An 18,684-nucleotide genomic window follows, 5' to 3' on the forward strand; every position below is an offset into this window, starting at 1 on the left:
ATGATGTATACATAATAAATAAATAAAATCTTTTGCATGAACTGTAGTCCCAATACTTGGTTAAGAGGAAGAGGCATTCAAGGCCAGCATTGGCTACATGGTGAGTTTGAGCACAGTCTATGCTACACAAAACTATGTCAACAAAAACAAAAACAAAAAACAGGGCTGGGGAAGCAGGCATGTGAGTATATATCCTTAATCCCAGCACTCACAAGGCAGAGAGACAGGCTGGTCTCTGAGTTTGAGGCCAACATGTTCTACACAGGGAGTTCTAGGCCAGCCAGGGCTACATAATGAGACTCTGTCTAAATAAAACAAAGCAAGATAAACCCTGATAGTCCAAATTATACAGTGGTTTCAGAGAAAAATAATGTAGTAGAAAACCCAAATGTGTCTATAACTGGTGGAAGCATAAGGACTTAAATTTCTTTATTGACCACAGTGTCTAAGATGCTGTGGCAAAGTCAAAAAGAATTTCCCAAATGTTTGGTCCTGCCCATCGACCATGGCCTTCAGTGAGGCAGATGTGGTGTGTATCCTGATAAAATATAAAATTACTATTAAGTATCAGCCATAAAAGTCATATTCATAAACAAAACGAAAATATTCACAGTAGAGAAGCTGGGTCAGAAGAGACACTGAGGGGAGTGGAGACAAAGACCCAACCAGTCCAGTTAAATCCACGAGCTCCAGGTTCTGAGAGCAACTACCTCTAAAAAAGGTTGAAGAGGGCCTGAAGAAGATAACCAATATGTGTAGGCCGAGGGACAAATTCCTGTGTGTAGTCACATCTTGCTTTGTCAGTGAACTTGTGAGTTGTTCTTGCCTTCTACCTTGTTTCAGGGCCAGGGTCTCTCTTATTCCTACTGCTGAACTGCATTGATGGGTTTCTTCACTATTCTCTCCTTAGCAATGCTGAAGATGTGACTTAGGATGTCAACACATCTGGCTTTTATGTGGTGATGGAATTCAGGGGATCACGACTATGCCACAAGCCTCCACCCACTGAACCACCTCCCTGTCTTGTATTTGTTTGTTTGTTTCAGTTTTTTGAGACAGGGTCTGTCTACATAGTCCTGGTTGTCCTGGAACTCACCATGTAGACCAGGCTGGCCTCCAACTCACAGAGATCCATCTGTTTCTATGAGTGCTAGGTTAAAGGTGTGTACCATAATACCCAGCTATTCTCAATCTATTATGGAATTATTCCTGTAAAGGTCACTGCTGACTTCTATGTTGCTAACTTAAATGATCAGTTCTTGGTTTTCATCTTAATTATACTATCATGCATCAGGCAGTGGTAGTTCACACCTTTAATCCCAGCACTTGAGACACAGAGGCAGACAGATCTCCGAGTTTGAGGCCAGCCTAATCTACAGATCGAGTTCTAGACAGACAGAGCTATACAAAGAAACCAGGTCTTGAAGAAAATTTTTACTATCTTGGAGAATTTGACAGGCTGCCTCTTCCTCCCAGAAAAGTGCTGGGATTAAATTAGGGATTTGCTACCTGGATAGCTAATTTATTTAACATATATATCTTTATGGCGTTAAGACTCAAACCCCCAAATTCCCATATGGTAAGCAAATACTCTAGTATTGAACTATATCTCTAGCCTGTCAGAAATTTCTATTCCTCTGTCTTGAGCATGGTCCTCATTTAACTTCCAGAGTATCGTTTTCTTCCTGGCTTTTCTGCTTGCTTGACTGTTTCTAATCTTCTAGCCTTAAAATGCTGCAGAGTAGCAGAGATCTTTCCCTGCATTTAGTCTTGTAGATCTCCTTCAGTCTGAGTAATAGAAATCTATCGGTAAAGATTTTCTGAGGTCCTGGAAATGCAAATCAAAACCACAAGGAAGATTGCTCAGCAGGGAATGGCACATACTGCTAAGCCTGATGCCCTGAGTTTGATCCCTGGCACACACATAGTAGGAAAGGACTGACTCCTGCAAGTTGTCCTCTAACCTTCATGCATGCATTGTAACATATGCCCCACCACATGCACACACACAAAGAATTTAATTTATATTTCAGAAATACACATATATTTAAGGGACACACACACACAAAGCACGAAGCACACAAACACACGTAAAAATCAAACAAAAAAAAACACAATGAGATACCATTTAATACTCACTAGGATGGCTACACATGACAAAAGCATGAAACAAATGGTGACAAAGGTATGAAGGAGCTAGAGCCCTTCTGCAGTGCAGCACAGTGGAAAATATTTTGCAGGCTCCTGAAAAGGCTCAGCAGACAATTATCATTATCCCCAGCAACCAGAAAGGAAATTAAAAGAATCTCAAACAGGTATTTGTACACTTATGTTCACAGCAACACTGTCTAACCACCCAGTTACAGTTGAATAAACAATTGAAAAATACCTACATCAGAGTATTTTTCAGTCTGAGAAAGGAAGGAAATTCTGAAACATTCTACAACATTGGCAAACCATGGAAACATAGTAAATGAAATAACCAAGACACAAAAAGATTCACGATTCTACTTAAATAAACTACTTAGAATAGGCAAATTCACATGGATAGAAAGTATTAAGAGGGGCCAGTCAGAGGGCTAAGAGTGTAAAAGCACTTAACAAGCAAAACACACAAAGGTAGGAGAAGCTGGGTGTGGTGGCTCAAGCCTTTAATCCCAGCATTTGGAGGTAGAGGCACATGGATCTTTATGAGTTCTAGGCTTACTGAATTTACATAGGGAGTTCCAGGATATAGGCACTGGCTCTGGCTCTGGCTCTCTCTCTCCCACCCCCCCCCTCAAAAAAGTAAGAATGTCTTCTGACCGCCACAAAGATGCTTTCTGACCTCCACACATGCACCATGACCTTCTTACCTGTGCATATGCAAGCACACACGGTAGAGAGGAGGGGAGGGGAGTAGCTGGAGAGATATGACCCAGTTTTGGTTCCCAGCACCCACAAGGCAGCCCACAAATGACTGTAACTCCAGTTCTAGGGGATCCAACACCCTCTTTTGACTTCTGTAGGCTCCTATACACATGGTTCACATATACATACACTCACGCATATACATACATATAAGATTAAAAATAATTTTTAGAATGAAAATAAATAAAATAGAGGTTACCAGGGAGTGAGATATGGGAGGAAAGAGCAATTATTGAATAGGTACAGAGTCTGTGATTAGGATTATAGGAACGTTCTGGAGATGGGTAGTGATGGTGACTATACACCACTAAGAATATAGTTGATGTCATGGTACTGCAACACTTAAATATGCTTAAAATGGAAAAGTCTATCTTATACAAGATTTATCACAATAAAAATAAAAATTTAAAAATTAAGGTTGGGGCTGGAGAGCTGGGTTAGGGGTTAAGAGCACTTCCTACTCTTTCAGAGGGTTAGAATCCAGTTCCCAGTACCTACATCACACAGTTCAACTGCCTGTAACTCCAGCTTCAGGGGATCTGATGCCCTCTCCTGGCCTCTGTGGGCATAAGCAAACACACACACACACACACACACACACACACACACACACACACACACACACACACACAAAATAAAAGTTTTTGAAAAATTAGGGTTTCTTTTCCAGGCTTGATGCTTGTTGGTTTGAAGTAAGAGTTTCATAAAATTGAGGTCAGTTTGGGCCATATAGCAGAAACCTCAAGAAAAAGAGAAAGAAGCCAGGCGTTGGTGGCGTATGCCTTTAGTCCCAGCATTCGGGAGGCAGAGGCAGGTGGATCTCTGTGAGTTCGAGACCAGCCTGGTCTATAAGAGCTAGTTCCATGACAGCCCCCAAAGCCACAGAGAAACCCTGTCTCTGAAAAAAAAAAAGGAAAAAAAGAAAAAAGAAAGAAAAAAAAGGGCGATTTATTCCATCCATCTGTCCATTTATCAGGCCAAATCATTAGAAAACCCTATCAACTATAGCTACAAAATATGCCCAGCACCTCATTTTGTCTCACTATGCTGCCCTGGCCTTGAACTCAGAATTCCCTGTCAGAGCCTTGCCAGTTCTGGGGTTACAAGCATTGGCCACTATGCCTGATTTCTGTGCAGGGCTAGAGATCCAACCTAAAGTCCACATGCTTGTGGTAGTATCTTGCTGTACAAATAAAGCCTGTCTGAAGATCAGAAAATGGAGCTTGCCACTAGCTAACCACAGAGGTCTGGAAGCAAGATAACACTACACATGCTTGTACAGCAAGTTTTTTAGCCACTTGGTTTACTCCCCTGCCCCATTTAACACTTTTTAGGAGGAGCTAGACAGATGGCTCAGTGGTTAAACCGAGAGGCTGCTGCTCTTCCATAGGACCCGAGATTGGTTCACAGCACCCACACTGGGCAGCTCACAATTGCATGTAACTCTAGCTCCAGGGTATCTGATGCCCCTCTTCTGACCTCTGTAGGCACCTACACACACATGAAATACACTCACACAGACATATACATATAAATTAAAAAGCCAGGCAGTGATTTCAGTAGCATCTCACCTTGCCAGTGAATTTATATTAGTGGCCACACCCCTTTGGGCGTGGTTTCAGACTGCTTTAAGGTAGAGAAGCTGGGAGCAAGCACTCTCTTGGGGACTGAGAGCATCAGAAGAGCAGAGACTGCATCTTCTGGAGCAGGAAAGCCATGGCGGTTCTTTACTATTACCTGTGTAAGTTGTTCCCAAATTAAACACCCATTTATCATTTATCTTGGGTCTAGTGAACTCATTATCCAGCCTTCAGTGGTGGCACACACCTTTAAATCCCAGCACTCAGGACACAAAGGAAGGCATACTAGTGTGAGTTCTGACTGCTTGGTTTACAGCCAAGGGTACACAGAGAACCCTGTCTTGAAAGGAACAAAAGAAAGAAAGGAAGAGAGAGTGAGAGAGAAAGAGAGAGAGATAAAGGGAAAAAAGAAACAAATTTAAATACATTTTCTCTAAATTTTTATGGAACTCAAGACAGCAACTCAAACAAGAACTTTTAAGAATCAACATTCTGAGCCAGGAAGTGGTGGTGCATGCCTAATCCCAGCACTCAGGAGGCAGAGGCAGGGGGATCTCTGTGAGTCCGAGACCAGCCTGGTCTACAAGAGCTAGTTCAGGACAGCCTCCAAAGCCACAGTGAAACCCTGTCTCGAAACTCCTCCCCCCACCAAAAAAAGAATCAACACTAATCCAATCCAAAGAATTAACATAATCCAATCCAAAGATATACTAATTTGTTATTTAGGTACTGAGGAATGATGCTAGGAAAATATCAAAGGTTTGCATTTTCCACAATTAAAGTGTTTCTATAACACAAGAAAACTTTGTATGTATAGTAAAAATACTGCAATTCAGAACAGTCTGGAGTCTGAGTCGTGAAAATTCAGGTAGCATTGGTTAACCTTGTGCGTTGTGACAAGCACAATGCAAACTGTGTACCAAGGCTATGGTGAAGTTATTTGATACAGCATGGGTGAGATCTGCTATAAACAAATATATTCACTTGATTTTGAATTAATTATTGATATTTGCATGTTCAGAAGCTGTGATAGTTTGAAAGAAAAATGGCCTCATAGAAGTGGCACTATTAGGAAGTGTAGCTTTATTGGCCTTGTTGGAGGAAGTGTGTCACTATAGGGATGGGCTTTGAGGTCTCCTATGCTCAAGCTATGCTGTATTGCAGACAGTTTACTTCCTGTTGCCTCATGGTCAAGACGTAGAACTCTCAGCTCCTTCTACAAAACCATGTCTGTAGGCACGCTGCCATGGTTTCCTGCTGTGATAATAATGGACTAAACCTCTGGAACTATACAGAACCCCCAATCAAATAAATGCTTTCCTTTATAAGAATTGCCATGGTCACAATGTCTCTTCACAGCAATAGAAAGCCTAACTAAGACAGAAGTCTTTTACTATTTCTAAGTTTCTCTCAACCCCACTCTCATAACCCTACAAGGAGGCGTTGTGACCTGTACTGTCAGAAATTGAGTTTGCTGCCATACTTCACTTTCTAGAATGTTTTTAAAGTCTCATTAGATGGCTTCGTCTTGCTCTTCTTTCAGGACTTTGTTCAATGTCAACTTTGATGTAACTCTCCTGACCCCACTAATTAAAAGTCAGTGGTAGAGTGCTTGCCAAGTATGCACAAGGCTCTGGTTCAATAACCAACAAAAACAAATAAAACAAAGTAAAATCACACAGAAATCACCCTATAAATGCAGCACTCTGAACCCTCTTCCCTATTTTATCTTTCCCCAGAGAACTTAACATACAACACGTAAATTATTTATACTTTTGTTTGCCTTTACTAAGATGAAAGCTTCAAATGGACAGACATTTTCTACAGCACCACTATTCCACCCCAGGGGCTGAGAGATGGCAGGGTGGCTAAGAGCATTTGCTGTGAAAGAAATAGGACTTGAATATTTTTTGTTTTTTGAGTGAGGGTTTCCTCTCTGTAACTCTATAGACCAGGCTGGCCTCGAACTCACAGAGATCCGCCTGCCTCTGCCTCCTGAGTGCTGAGATTAAAGGCAAGTGACATCACCGCCCAGCAAAAGATTTGAATATTGAAAGCTTCAAGTTCAGTGGGAGACTCATATCTCAGAAAAGGGAAATAATAGAGGAAGACACCAGATAGCCTCTGCCCTCCTTCTGCTAGGACCAGATACAACATAAGTTAGGTAATAATGAATACTTGTTGAATACAGTTGACAACTCCCTGGTAGCTGGGACCATGGGCCCTTTACCACCACTTCCACTGAACATCATAGTGTTCACAAGAAACAGAAATGAGGAACAAAGCAACACATAGAATGAGACCTATCCACTAGGGAAGGGATTACTTTACTTCCATCTGGACGAGCCTCATATCTCCCCAAAACACAATCCTTGTTCTTGAGATCTGGATACTAAGGACCACATTACACACTACGGAGTATTTAGTTGGCCCTGGTTGTGTGGGCCTCTAATCCCAGCTACTGGGGAGGTTGAGGCAGGAAAGCACAAGTTCAGAGAGAGTTCAGAGAGAGCCTAGGCACTTACTAAGACTGTCAAAATGAAAGTAAAAGCAGGGCTGGGGATACAGGTTCAAAGGTGATTACTTAGCATGCACAATAGCCTTAGTTTAATGCCCAGCACTGTGGAGGAATAAAGAGGGGTTTGTATCTTTGGTCTGAGATTTACAAAGATGAAAATGCAGCAGGCTCAGTGAGAAATGAAGAATACAAATAAGCTCTAACGTCACATCTAGTTTAGTGAAATGCTAGATTAAAGGTCACCCATAAAGCATAATAAACAGGTCAGGAAACATGAGCTTTATAATCAAGGAATGATGAAAATTTGGTCAAAAACTCTGGCAGGTGCTTTTGTCTCTGTCTATAGAGACTTTCATCACAAGTTCCAGCCTGAGGAGCAGTGGAGGTGTGCCTACCTTCCTTTCATGCTTCATAACTTTCATAGCTGTCTAACATAACAGGTAATTAACTGCCAAACAGCTATTTCTTCTCCTCTCGGGGGAAACTGTTCACCAGTCATTTAGAAAACATTTCTTTTGTCATTTTCATAACAGGGAGGAAAAGGTTAGTACTTTTTGGCAACTACTTCTGATTTAGAGCCAAATAAAAATTTCTGCTCAACTATGCAAGCCTTCACTTAGTCCTTGTATTAAAATGATCAATAACTCCTTAATTATGCCACTCTTCCCAACAAATCCCCAAGTAAATTCTATACACAGTGTGGGGGGGGGGGAGAGGATGGTGACTGTAGCAGGGTCTTGTGAATCCTGGCCAAGCACTCTACCACTGAGCTTTATAGTTCTATCCCATGACTTACAAATCTTTTACCTGTCTCCTGAGTACAAACAGCAAAAGGAAACAATCAAGAAAACATTCACTGACAAAAACATATATTTGCTGTAGGTTTTCTGGGTTTAAACTTTGGGGGAAGTACACAATATACGAATTCAGGCTCTTAAATCCAGTTAGCTGAAAACTGACTCCAAGATTGAGGTAAGGACAAACAAAAGACAGGCATCTGGTAAATATAGTGGCCTTAAGCACAGCAGGCCTAAGGAAGCACACCCTGCAAGCAACTGTGCTCTTATATACACTGCAGGTTTTGGGAGTGGCTACAATCAAGATGAATTTCATATGTGTATGAAACTATTAAAGAATAAATAAAAGACAATTTTAAAAGTAATTCTCATTTACATTTTCCTTCAAAGCAACTCAACTCATGAAACCAGAGATGGTAGTGTGGGTTGGCAATCCCAAAACTATACAGGCTAACACAGAAACAGCCTGAGCAACACAGCAAGGCCATGCCTACAATCCCAACATGTGAAGGTGGATGCAGAAGTATAAGAAATTCATAGGCTGGGGAGGTTGAAGAGATGGCTTAGTGGTTAAGAGCACTCACTGTTCTTCCTGAGGTCCTGAGTTCAATTCCCTGCAATCACATGGTGGCGCACAATTATCTACAGTGAGATCCGATACCCTCTTCTGGAATAAAGGTGTATATGCAGATAGAGCACTCATATACATAAAGTATATGTATAAATAAGTAATCTTTAAAAAAAGAAAGGAAGGAAGGAAGAAGGAAGGGAGGGAGGAAGAAAGAAATTCATGTGCAGCATTGGCTAAATAGCAAGTTTGAGGCTAACCTGACCTATAAGAGACCAATGACCTCCCCCCCAAAAATCCAACCAACTAACTAGCCTGAGGGAATAGAACACTATCTTAGAACTCTGATCCTTAGTCTTCATCCCAGTGCCTGCCATATGACAATAATTAATTCTTCTTCTCTTTTGCTTCATTAATACATATTGAATATATGGTTATATAATATTCTGAAATAATAAAATATGAGAAGAAATTTGTCATTTGGATAGCACAAAAGACTGGATGACAAATCAAGATGACAACGTGAACAGAATGTAAGAAAGTGAGGCCACGAGTCCTTCTTGGTCAGCAGTTCATGTTCCCTAAGCCATGGTTTGGTAGGGGTAAAATTAACATATCACAAGAATGTTTGATTCTACCAACACCTGGCCTATTGTACGTTTTCCTCTCTAGTCCAATTCTGCTGGTATTATCATGAAATAGAACTTTATATATCCCTGCCCTGGACTGCAACAATCTTCCCAACTTCAGAATCTTTCCAATCCACCTTCCACATTGCAGCCAACAAGCTCTCCTCAGGCAGGCCTCTTTATCGCCTTACTGCTTCATGAAAACTTTCAAAACACTCCTCCACATTTCCCAGCTCACTAAAGATCTTCCCTCTGTGCTCTATCATCCCAGGCTACCTACCATCTGACACAAGCTACTTCCCAATCTTGTTTGCTGCTTCCTCTTCACTTATATTGTCCAACAGATGGGCTTGCCACACTAGCCACACAGACCCTGACTTCCTACCTGTGCCTTTGCATCCACTGTCTTCTCATTGTGGAGTATGCTTTTCTATCAACTAAGGAAGACGACTTCAATAGCAAAACCTCAATTTTATCATCTTTTTGCCGACATTATATAAGTTACTCTAAGTTTTAAGTTCCCTCATCTTTGAAAGAAGAGTAATGGTATTTTGGCATTGTTTTGTTGTTATTTTACTTGCCTGCAGGTATGTCTATGTACCACTGCATGCAGTATCCATAGAGGTCAGAAGATTTCAGAAACCCTGGGACAGGAGTTACCATGTAGGTGCTGGGAACTGAATCCAAGTCCTCTGGAAGAGCAGCCAGTGCTCTTAACCACTAAGCCATTTCTCCAGTATCCTGTTTTGTTTTTGACACAGGATCTCACTGTATATCCCTGATGTTATAGAACTTGCTTTATAGGCCATGAACTTACTAAGCCTCTCAAGTGCTGGGATTAAAAGTATGTGCTTCCTCGCCTGTCCCAAATTGTTGTGAGGTTTACAAAATAACATACATGCCGGGCATTGGTGGCACACGCCTTTAATCCCAGCACTTGGTAGGCAAAGGCATGTGGATCTCTGTGAGTCTGAGGCCAGCCTGGTCTACAGAGTGAGTTCCAGGACAACCTCCAAAGCAATACAGAGAAACCCTGTCTCGAAAAAAAACCAAAAACCAACCAAACAAACAAAAACCTAAAATAACATACATATACATAATGAGTATATCACATATTTAATGAATGAGGGTGATAGTTTTTTATTATTCTCCATAGTGAATGCAAAGATATGGAATCTCTTCCAACTAGAAATTATACTTCGGTCCTTCAAGTCCTGAAAGGTAGTCTCCCCCACCCTCTTGTTCTCCCTTCTTCCCATACCTCCCAGACTCCCAGACTTGAATTTGCAGTCTTTCCATCCTCTTGGCCTCAGCCTGAAGAATGCTGGTATTACAGGCATGCACCACCATGCCCAGCAATTTGGCTTCTTAAGAGTTATCTTGGGCAGGGAGTATAGTCAGTGGTAAAGTGCTTGTACAGCATGCTTGAAGCTCTAGGTTTAATCCTAGGACCACAGAAAACACAAAACACACCAATCTTCACCTTTTGATTGTTAACACAACTGTCTAGCGACTGTTCATGTATCCAAGGACAGAAGTGTTTTTTTGTTTTTGTTTTTGTTTTTTTGGTTTTTCGAGACAGTGTTTCTCTGTGTAGCTTTGGAGCCTATCCTGGCACTCGCTCTGGAGAGCAGGCTGGCCTCGAACTCACAGAGATCCGCCTGCCTCTGCCTCTTGAGTTCTGAGATTAAAGTCGTGTGCCACCAACGCCCGGCTTCACACAGCATCTTTAAATCATTTTCAAGTGAATAGTTGATACCCAAAGTTCAAGCAACAGTAACAATATGTTCTGACCACTACAAACTCTAATGAATGTTCTAGTCTTCTTAAACATTCTGATTATACATTCTCTACCTCACTCACTTTCTTAAAGAAGTGCTTGGAGAGCAACTGATTGTTAACGACATAGCGTTTCCTTTTTTGTTGTGTTGTAGATAACAGACCTTATGGTCTCATGAATATTGTGAGGTATATGCACAGGCAAATTTTGTCAGTAGAACTAACAGACAGATAGGACAGTGACACTGATAGGACAGAGTCATACCCTATCCCATCAGACTTTATTTTATTCATTTATTTTTTAGTTTAATGAGACTATGAAGCCCAAGCGAGTGTGGAATTCAGTGCTCTACCTGACTCAGACTTCTAGAGTACTAGCATGCACCACCACTCCCTCCTTGCTTCCCTCACAGATTTAAAAACAGAATTAGGGATTTGGCATTTTCAAGGCTAATGCCTGGTTTGAACATTGAACATTACTTCCTTCAAGTTCTAATTTCTTCCTTCTTAGATAGAGAAGACCCATCAGTGACAGAAGCTGGGGATATCCCCACAATGGGAGATCTCAACTTCTAGACTTCTATGTCATTTAGGTTTTGTTTTTTGAGACAGTGTTTCTCTCTGTAGCCCTGGCTATCCTGAAATTTGAGCTGTAGACCAGGATGGCCTTGAACTCAGAGATCTGCTTGCTTCTACTTCCTGAGTGCTGGGATTAAAGGTGCACTATCATCTCCTGTTGCTTAGATAATCTTAAAATTGATGAAAGACATATTCTTCTCCCTAAGAGGATTCTTGCTGTCAATTACAAGATAGCAGGACCCAGCAGAACTGTCTCAGCATAAAGTCTTTGAAGATAGGATCTGGTCTGTTATAAAAACCTTCACATCAAATAAACTAACAGAAAGCTGGCACAAGAGGAATGGGTTCTGTTGAGAAGAAATAGAATAATCAATGACCTTGGAGATTTCAGACAAATCCTAATTTCTTTTGAAGGCAGAGATATAAATAGCACAAACAACATAGACCCTTAAAAACAAAGGCCACCAACTCAACTCCGAGTCTGAAAACTTGTTAGGTCTGGAGAACTGCTCACAACCACAGCTGCTAATGGTTATGGATTTGGCAATCAAAATGTCTTTGTTAAAAAAAAAAAAAAAAGTTTAACTGCCTCACTATTGAGGTTACAAACCACAGCCTTGATGCATTGTTGCAGTCAACATCCTCCCTGCTGTTTTTGAGAGCTTACATCTGCTGCTGGCAGATAAAATGCTGGCAAACAGCAGGGGCTCCTTCCAGGGGAATACAGGAGAAGCTCTGAGGAGATGGCTCTCATCTACCTATCTTTTCCAGTCACCCTGCAGCCTTTTCTATACACTCCTTCCAGGTCTAGGTTCCTCCCCTGCCAATACTCAGAGAAGGGTTGAAGGTCTAGTGGGATTTTTTTTTTTTTTCCTGGAATGAATTAGCCATGATGGCTAAACTTGCCTTAAAAAGATAAAGTAAGCCTGTTACAGCACATACATTTTTTTTAAAGGTCATTTAGTGTGTGGTGCACTTGATTTTAAATGTACTATGAAACAAATCTTTCCTATTCTTATTCTTCTTAGAGAACTAAATGATCACACTATGCCAAGAATAGTAAGGGTTTAATATATTTTAATTTATCAAAAACAGTCCAAGAATATGAGGTCAGAAATAAATTACCAAGTTTCTTTGGGGAAGGAAAATGTAAGCAACAGCATGCTGAAGAAAAATGTGGGCCAAGTCACATAGGAGGTTAGTTTCAGCTGATATAAAGGTTGTTAGAACCACAGTTTTTCAAGGAAACTTGACTCAGCTGGTTAATAAGAATCTATGTTGAGATGCTGAAGACACAGGTTAGAAACTGTTTCCTGGATGGTTCTTGCTCAATAAGCTGACCTTACATCCTAAATTGTGCGTGCTACGACTATACAGCTCTGTAGTATGCAAACAAGCAATGAGTATGTGTGAGGGGGATAGGGAAGTAACTCAGCGGCAGAGGGCTTGCCTAGTATGTGCAAGGTCCTGGATCTGATTACTAACACTGCTGCAGGGAGGAAAATGTTTAGGAACACTGTATTTTACTATCTACCTCTCAGAGAGCCTTAACTTGTACTTACATATTAAAGGCGCTGAAAAACTCTATGGTAAACAAATTTGCTTAATCCAAAGATGTTTCCCAGATGTACGCTAATTTCAAGGAACACCTAATGAAGTACTTTGTGAAATCCTAGTACAGGGCTATTTCCCCCAAATACCAACTCATTCATTTAAAAACAAGAATTAGGCTAAAAGTGGTAGAGCACTTGCCTAGAGTGAGCAAGGCCCTGGGTTTGTTTAGTCACAGTACCATAAAGCAAACAAACACTGAGATGACTCAATGGTGAAGTGCTTGCTGCTAAAGCATGAGTACCCGAGTTTAATTCATGTAAAGCTAAACACAGAAGCATCTGTAATCCCAGATTTTCTCCTGGGGATGGGGAGGGGGGCAAAAGACAGCAACCATTTCCAAAAGTGACAAGATTCACTGGAGTAGAGAGATGGCTCAGTGGTTAAAAGAGTTTCCTGCTCTTCCAGAGGACCAAAGTTTGAATACTAGCACCCAAGTTAGGTGGCTCACAACTACCTATAACTTCAACTCCTAGGAAGTCTGACACCTCTGGATTCATAACTTACAAGTACATACAACCATCTGCACATACACATAGGCATAAGTTAAAAAAAATAAAGCAGGGATGGTGGTGCATGCTTTTAATCCCAGCATTTAGGGGGCAGGAAAAGATAGTTCAAGGCTACACAGAGAGTAGTTTACATAGAGTTCCAAGCCAGCCAGAGCTACATAGTGAGGCCCTGTCTCAAAAACAAACAACAAAATTAAGCTATTATCTACTCTGAATATATTCCTATGATATTCTCAAACACAGAAAGTAATGGGGAAAGCCACAGAAAACCTGATAACCATGAGAAAAGGGTATGAGATTTCAATGTTCCATGAAACCTACCAACTCCTAGCATTTTGGTGTAAGTTCATGGCACACATAAGAGTAATCCATAAGGAGAGTTGCCGGGATCTCCATCATGGAACATGCGAGAGGATTCTGTCATTTCTACATACTGTCCCAGCAACTTCAGTTACATAGCACACAATAAATCCAAGCTAAAGGAGAGCATAATGCTGACCTGAAGGAAGAGTATCCTTGGGAAAATAAGATTTGTTAATTAGACTTCTAATGATGGCAACCCTCAAAATACCCCACATATTAAGATTGTAGTTTTCAGTATTATGGTTTGAATTTTAAAAATGTCCCCAACAGGCTCATGTGTTTGGGCATGTGGTCCCCAGCTGCTGGTTCTATTTTGGGATGTTGTTGGGGCCTAGATGGTGGAGATGGACCACCAAAGGGGAGCCTTTGAGGGTTATAGTCCTAATTGTGGTCCTTTTCCCTCTGATTCATGATCTGCCAAGCTGTGAGAAGCAGTAGATACAAGCTTCCATAACCTACTGGACATTACCTGCCATGCCTTTCCCACTGTGTCCTCTGAAACCACAATCCCAAATTCATCTTCTCTCCTTTAAAATTTCTTCTGTCAGGTATGGTATCATAACAGAAAAGAAACTAATACACTTATTTTCATAGCAGAAAGGGGGGACAGGACATTAAAACAAACAGAGGTGGAAAAGAAGCAAAAACATAGATACCAGGGCACAGAGATGAAAGGTTCCATGTTCCCATGCTTTGGGTCTAGATTACATACTAAGGGCAGAACAAAAGAACAGGAGTCAAGCTGGGCAGCGGTGGTGCACGCCTTTGATCCCAGAACTCAGGAGGCAGAGACAGGTCTGTGAGTTTGAGGCCAGCCTGGTATACAGAGTGAGTTCCAGGACAGCCAAGGTTACACAGAGAAACCCTGTCTCAGAAAAAAAGGAAAAAAAGAAAAAAAAAGAATGGGAGTCAAATATCACACCCAAGTGCACACACTGAACATATAAGTAAAGAGACAGAGGAAGCAACATTAAGAAAATCATTGGCAGTGCTGGGTGTGGGGGTCATGCCTATAATAACATCACCTGGAAGGTTGGGGCAGGAGGATCAGATAATCTATGCTTAAAGATGGAGTTTGAGGTCGGCTTAACTATGAAAGACCCAGTTTCAGAAAAAGGAAAAAAAAGAAAAAAGAAAAAGACATAGTAGAGTTTGGTAGCATATACCTGGCAATCCTAGCATATGAGACTCTGTCTTGAGCAGAGAGGAAAGCAAAGCAAAGGAGAGAAGAAAATAAAACAAGCAAAATGAAGGTGAAAGACAGGCCGGGTATGGTGGTGGTCATCAATAATTCCAGCATTTGGGGGTGTTGGAAAGATGGTTAAGAACACTGGATGTTCTTCCAAAGGACCCAGATTCAGTTCCTAGCTGCCTGGCAGCTCACAACTATAGCTCCAGTACCAATTGCAGTTTGGATCTCTGATCCAATGCACTCTTCTGATTTCTGTGGGAACTGTCTATATGTGGTACACAGACATACAGGCAGGCAAAACACCCATACACATAAAATTTAAAAAATCCACCTCTAAAAAAAAAAATCCTAGAATTTGTGAGGCTGAAGCAGGAAGATTGCAAGTTCAAGATCAGCCTGGGGGCTGGAGAAATGGCTCAGAGGTTAAGAGTGTGAGATGCTCTTCCAGAGGTCCTGAGTTCAATTCCCAGCAACCACATGGTGGCATACTACCATCTACAATGAGATCTGGTGCCCTCTTCTGGCATGCAAACAGAACACTGTATACATAATAAATATATAAATCTTTAAAAAAAAATCAGCCTGGGATATTATGGCAACACCCTGTCACAAAATCAAACCATAATAAAAACAAACTGACAAAAATATAAAGAAATCTAGGAGGATAAGGGAAGTATTGAGAGGGTTGGGGGGTTAGAAACAGTAAATTAAAAAAAAAAAAAATGGTAGTTGGTACAGTGGCATCTGACCTTAATCAGCACTCGGGAGGCAGAGGCAGGTGGATCTCTGTGAGTTCAAGGGCAGTCTGGTCTACACAGTGAGTTCCAGGACAGACAGAGCTACACAGTGAGATGCTGCCTTGGGAAGAAAGGAAGGGAAGAAAGGAGGGAGGGAGGGAACAAAGGGAAGGAAGGAAGGAGAGAAAGAAAGGAACGGTAGAAAGAAAAAGAGAAAGAAATAAAGAAGAGAGGAAGGGAAGGAGGAAGAAAGGGAGGAAGGAAGGGAGGAAGGAAGGAAGGAAGGAAGGAAGGAAGGACGCTATTTGGGAGGCTGGGGATATAGCTTAGTGTTGGGAGTATTTGACTAGAATGCATGAAGTCCTGGGATCACCCAGCACAGCAAGAAAAAAAAAAAAAGGCAAACATCTAGAAAAATGAATTTACTGAGTAAAACTAAATTGAAATACATTTTCTTATGCACAGTAGCAGAAGCCCAAATGCTTAAAGTAACTGCTCAAAGAACAGGAAAACAACACTGTAAGACTTTTCTGTTTCAAGGATGGATTTGGCCTTTTTTGTTTGTTTTGGAGCCCTGCCATTCTGAGCCCAAACACTGTATTTGAGGAATTTCCCAAAGAAGTTAAGGTTCTTTGGTGCCCCCTACTGTTCAAAATGTGTTTGAGTTAAGTCAGTTTAAAGATTTTTTTTTTAAAAAATTTGTACACATGTACCCCAACATGGCACAAATTAAATCAAGTTAAAAAACATTTGTCTATCATGAGTTCAATGATCTGGAAGAAAGGCTTCAGGACAAGCCAAAACAGATTATACACACACACACACACACACACACCATCCAGTCAAAATGAAAATCAGTATTTTAGAGTTTCTTCACTAAAATAATTTTTGCTTTTTTTTTTTTTTTTTTTTTTTTTTTTTTTTAAGGGGTGGGGGATGTTCAAGACAGGTTTCTCTGTAGCTTTGGAGCCTGTCCTGGAACTCGTTCAGTAGACCAGGCTGGCCTCAAACTCACAGATGCACCTGCCTCTGCCTCCCAAGTGCTGGGATAAAGGTGTACATTATCCAGTACAACCTAAAAAGCAAAGCTTAAAGAAAGGATGAAGACCTTACACTTACTTCCCTGGACAGTGGTGAAGTGACTGCTAGTTTTCAGAAATGTTGGCCTGCTACTTCCCCATATACTGGAAACTAAGTCATCTCTAAGTGCTTCTGTTTCTGACATATTCATATTCTCCCTCCAATGTACATTTATTAAAACATTCTCAAAAAAAATCAGCCGGGCGTTGGTTTAATCCCAGCAATCAGGAGGCAGAAGCAGGCAGATCTCTGTGAGTTTGAGGCCAGCCTGGTCTCCAGAGCGAGTGCCAGGATAGGCTCCAAAGCTACACAGAGAAACCCTGTCTTGAACATCAAAACAAAACAAAAAACCCATTCTCCTGGAGCTGGAGGTGGTGGTTACACACCTGTATCTCAGCACTCCAGAGACAGGATAACCACAAATGCAGGGGCCAGGGATATGGCTCAAAACAAAATAAAGCAGGATATGACACAAAAGACTCTGGAAGCAGAGAAGGTAAGGCCACGAATTTGAAGCCAGCCTGAGCTGTGCCACAAATCTCTCAAAAAAGGAGAGGGGGAGGGGGGGAGAGAGAGACAGAGAGAGAGAGAGAGAGAGAGAGAGAGAGAGAGAGAGAGAGAGAGACCTTTCTTCTTCTGAATTCCTAGCACTTTACTGTGTTCAGAACAACCTGTCATGAGGACCCAGAACCTGTCAGGACAGTAAGCAAGTGTCTGCCAATGATAAGAACTCAATACTCACCTGCTCCTGAAATTGTTTCTGGGACAAGCAATCAATTAGGTCCACACAGCCCAGAAGACAACCTGATGGATAGTCATTTGGAAATTCCACATCTGAACAGAAAAAAACAAAAGGATCAGATAAATTTCCTTTTTTTGTGACCCTGGAACTCAGGAAATCTGCTTTCAACTATAAGAACATATCCTTTTCTATCATCTATCTGTAGAAGCAAAGGAAAACAGTGAAGCTTCTTATATGGCACAACTGCTTGTATTTTAGCAAAAATCTAGTGAGCTTAGTTTCTATTCACAGGTTAAATTTGGAAGCTTTTATTTTAGAGAAATCCTCCATCTACCATCAAGGTTCAAGGACTCTATAGGTTAATTCCAAGCAAATTAATTCTAATGTACTCACAAATGGATTGGATTAGAGTAGGTATGAAGGTTAACTTTAATTTGACACAACCTACATGTAGGAAGAGCCTCAGTGAGATAGTGTCAGCATAGGGTTAGAATAGACTGCAAGCAGAACTATTCTTTAAGCAGAGTCCTGAATTATGTGAGTGGAGAAAGATAACCAGGTATGAGCCAGCTGAGCATGTGACTGTCTGTCCTTCACTGTGGATATGAGGGGAGTACTAGCTTCAAGTTCCTGCCACTGTGGCTTCCTAAAATAATGACTGAAACCTGGGATTCTGAGCTAAAACAAACACTTTCTCCTCTAAATTGCTTTGGGTCATGGATTTTTATCACAACCAAAGCATTAAAATTAGAACAGGAGGTATAGTGTTTTAGAAAAAAAGAAAAGCAGCTATAGGTAACAAGAAAAAAAAATAAAAGTATGGTAAACAGAAGAACAAATGTGATTTTCTTTTTGTGTTGCTGTTTGTTTGAGTCAGGGTTTCCCTGCGTAGCCTTGGCTGTTCTAGAACTAACTGTGTAGAACAGGCTGCCCTCAAACTCAAAAATCCACAGGTCTCTGCCTCCCATCCCTAGGTTTAAGGTGTGCACCCACTGAAGGGCAGTAGTGGTGCATGCCTTTAATCCCACCACTTGAGAATTCAAGAGGTCAGCCTGTTCTACTGAGCAAGTTCCAGGACAGCCTCCAA

The 18,684-nt window shown here is 41.2% G+C and overlaps 1 protein-coding gene across 3 annotated transcripts in view; it reads right to left on the reverse strand.

Moving 5' to 3' along the window:
* Trip4 (thyroid hormone receptor interactor 4) overlaps positions 1-18,684 on the reverse strand; it is a 57,910-nt gene that overhangs the window by 7,693 nt on the left and 31,533 nt on the right. For 2 of the 3 annotated variants that reach the window (XM_027411310.2, XM_027411309.2), the window contains exon 11: positions 17,598-17,689. In XM_027411310.2, the coding sequence (XP_027267111.1) occupies positions 17,598-17,689 (92 nt within the window). Of the gene's footprint in view, positions 1-10,315; positions 10,448-17,597; positions 17,690-18,684 lie in introns of those variants that run through there. The other variant, XM_035443778.1, reaches the window with a different exon arrangement.

Source organism: Cricetulus griseus, chromosome 4, assembly GCF_003668045.3.
Source record: "Cricetulus griseus strain 17A/GY chromosome 4, alternate assembly CriGri-PICRH-1.0, whole genome shotgun sequence".
Classification (NCBI taxonomy): domain Eukaryota; kingdom Metazoa; phylum Chordata; class Mammalia; order Rodentia; family Cricetidae; genus Cricetulus; species Cricetulus griseus.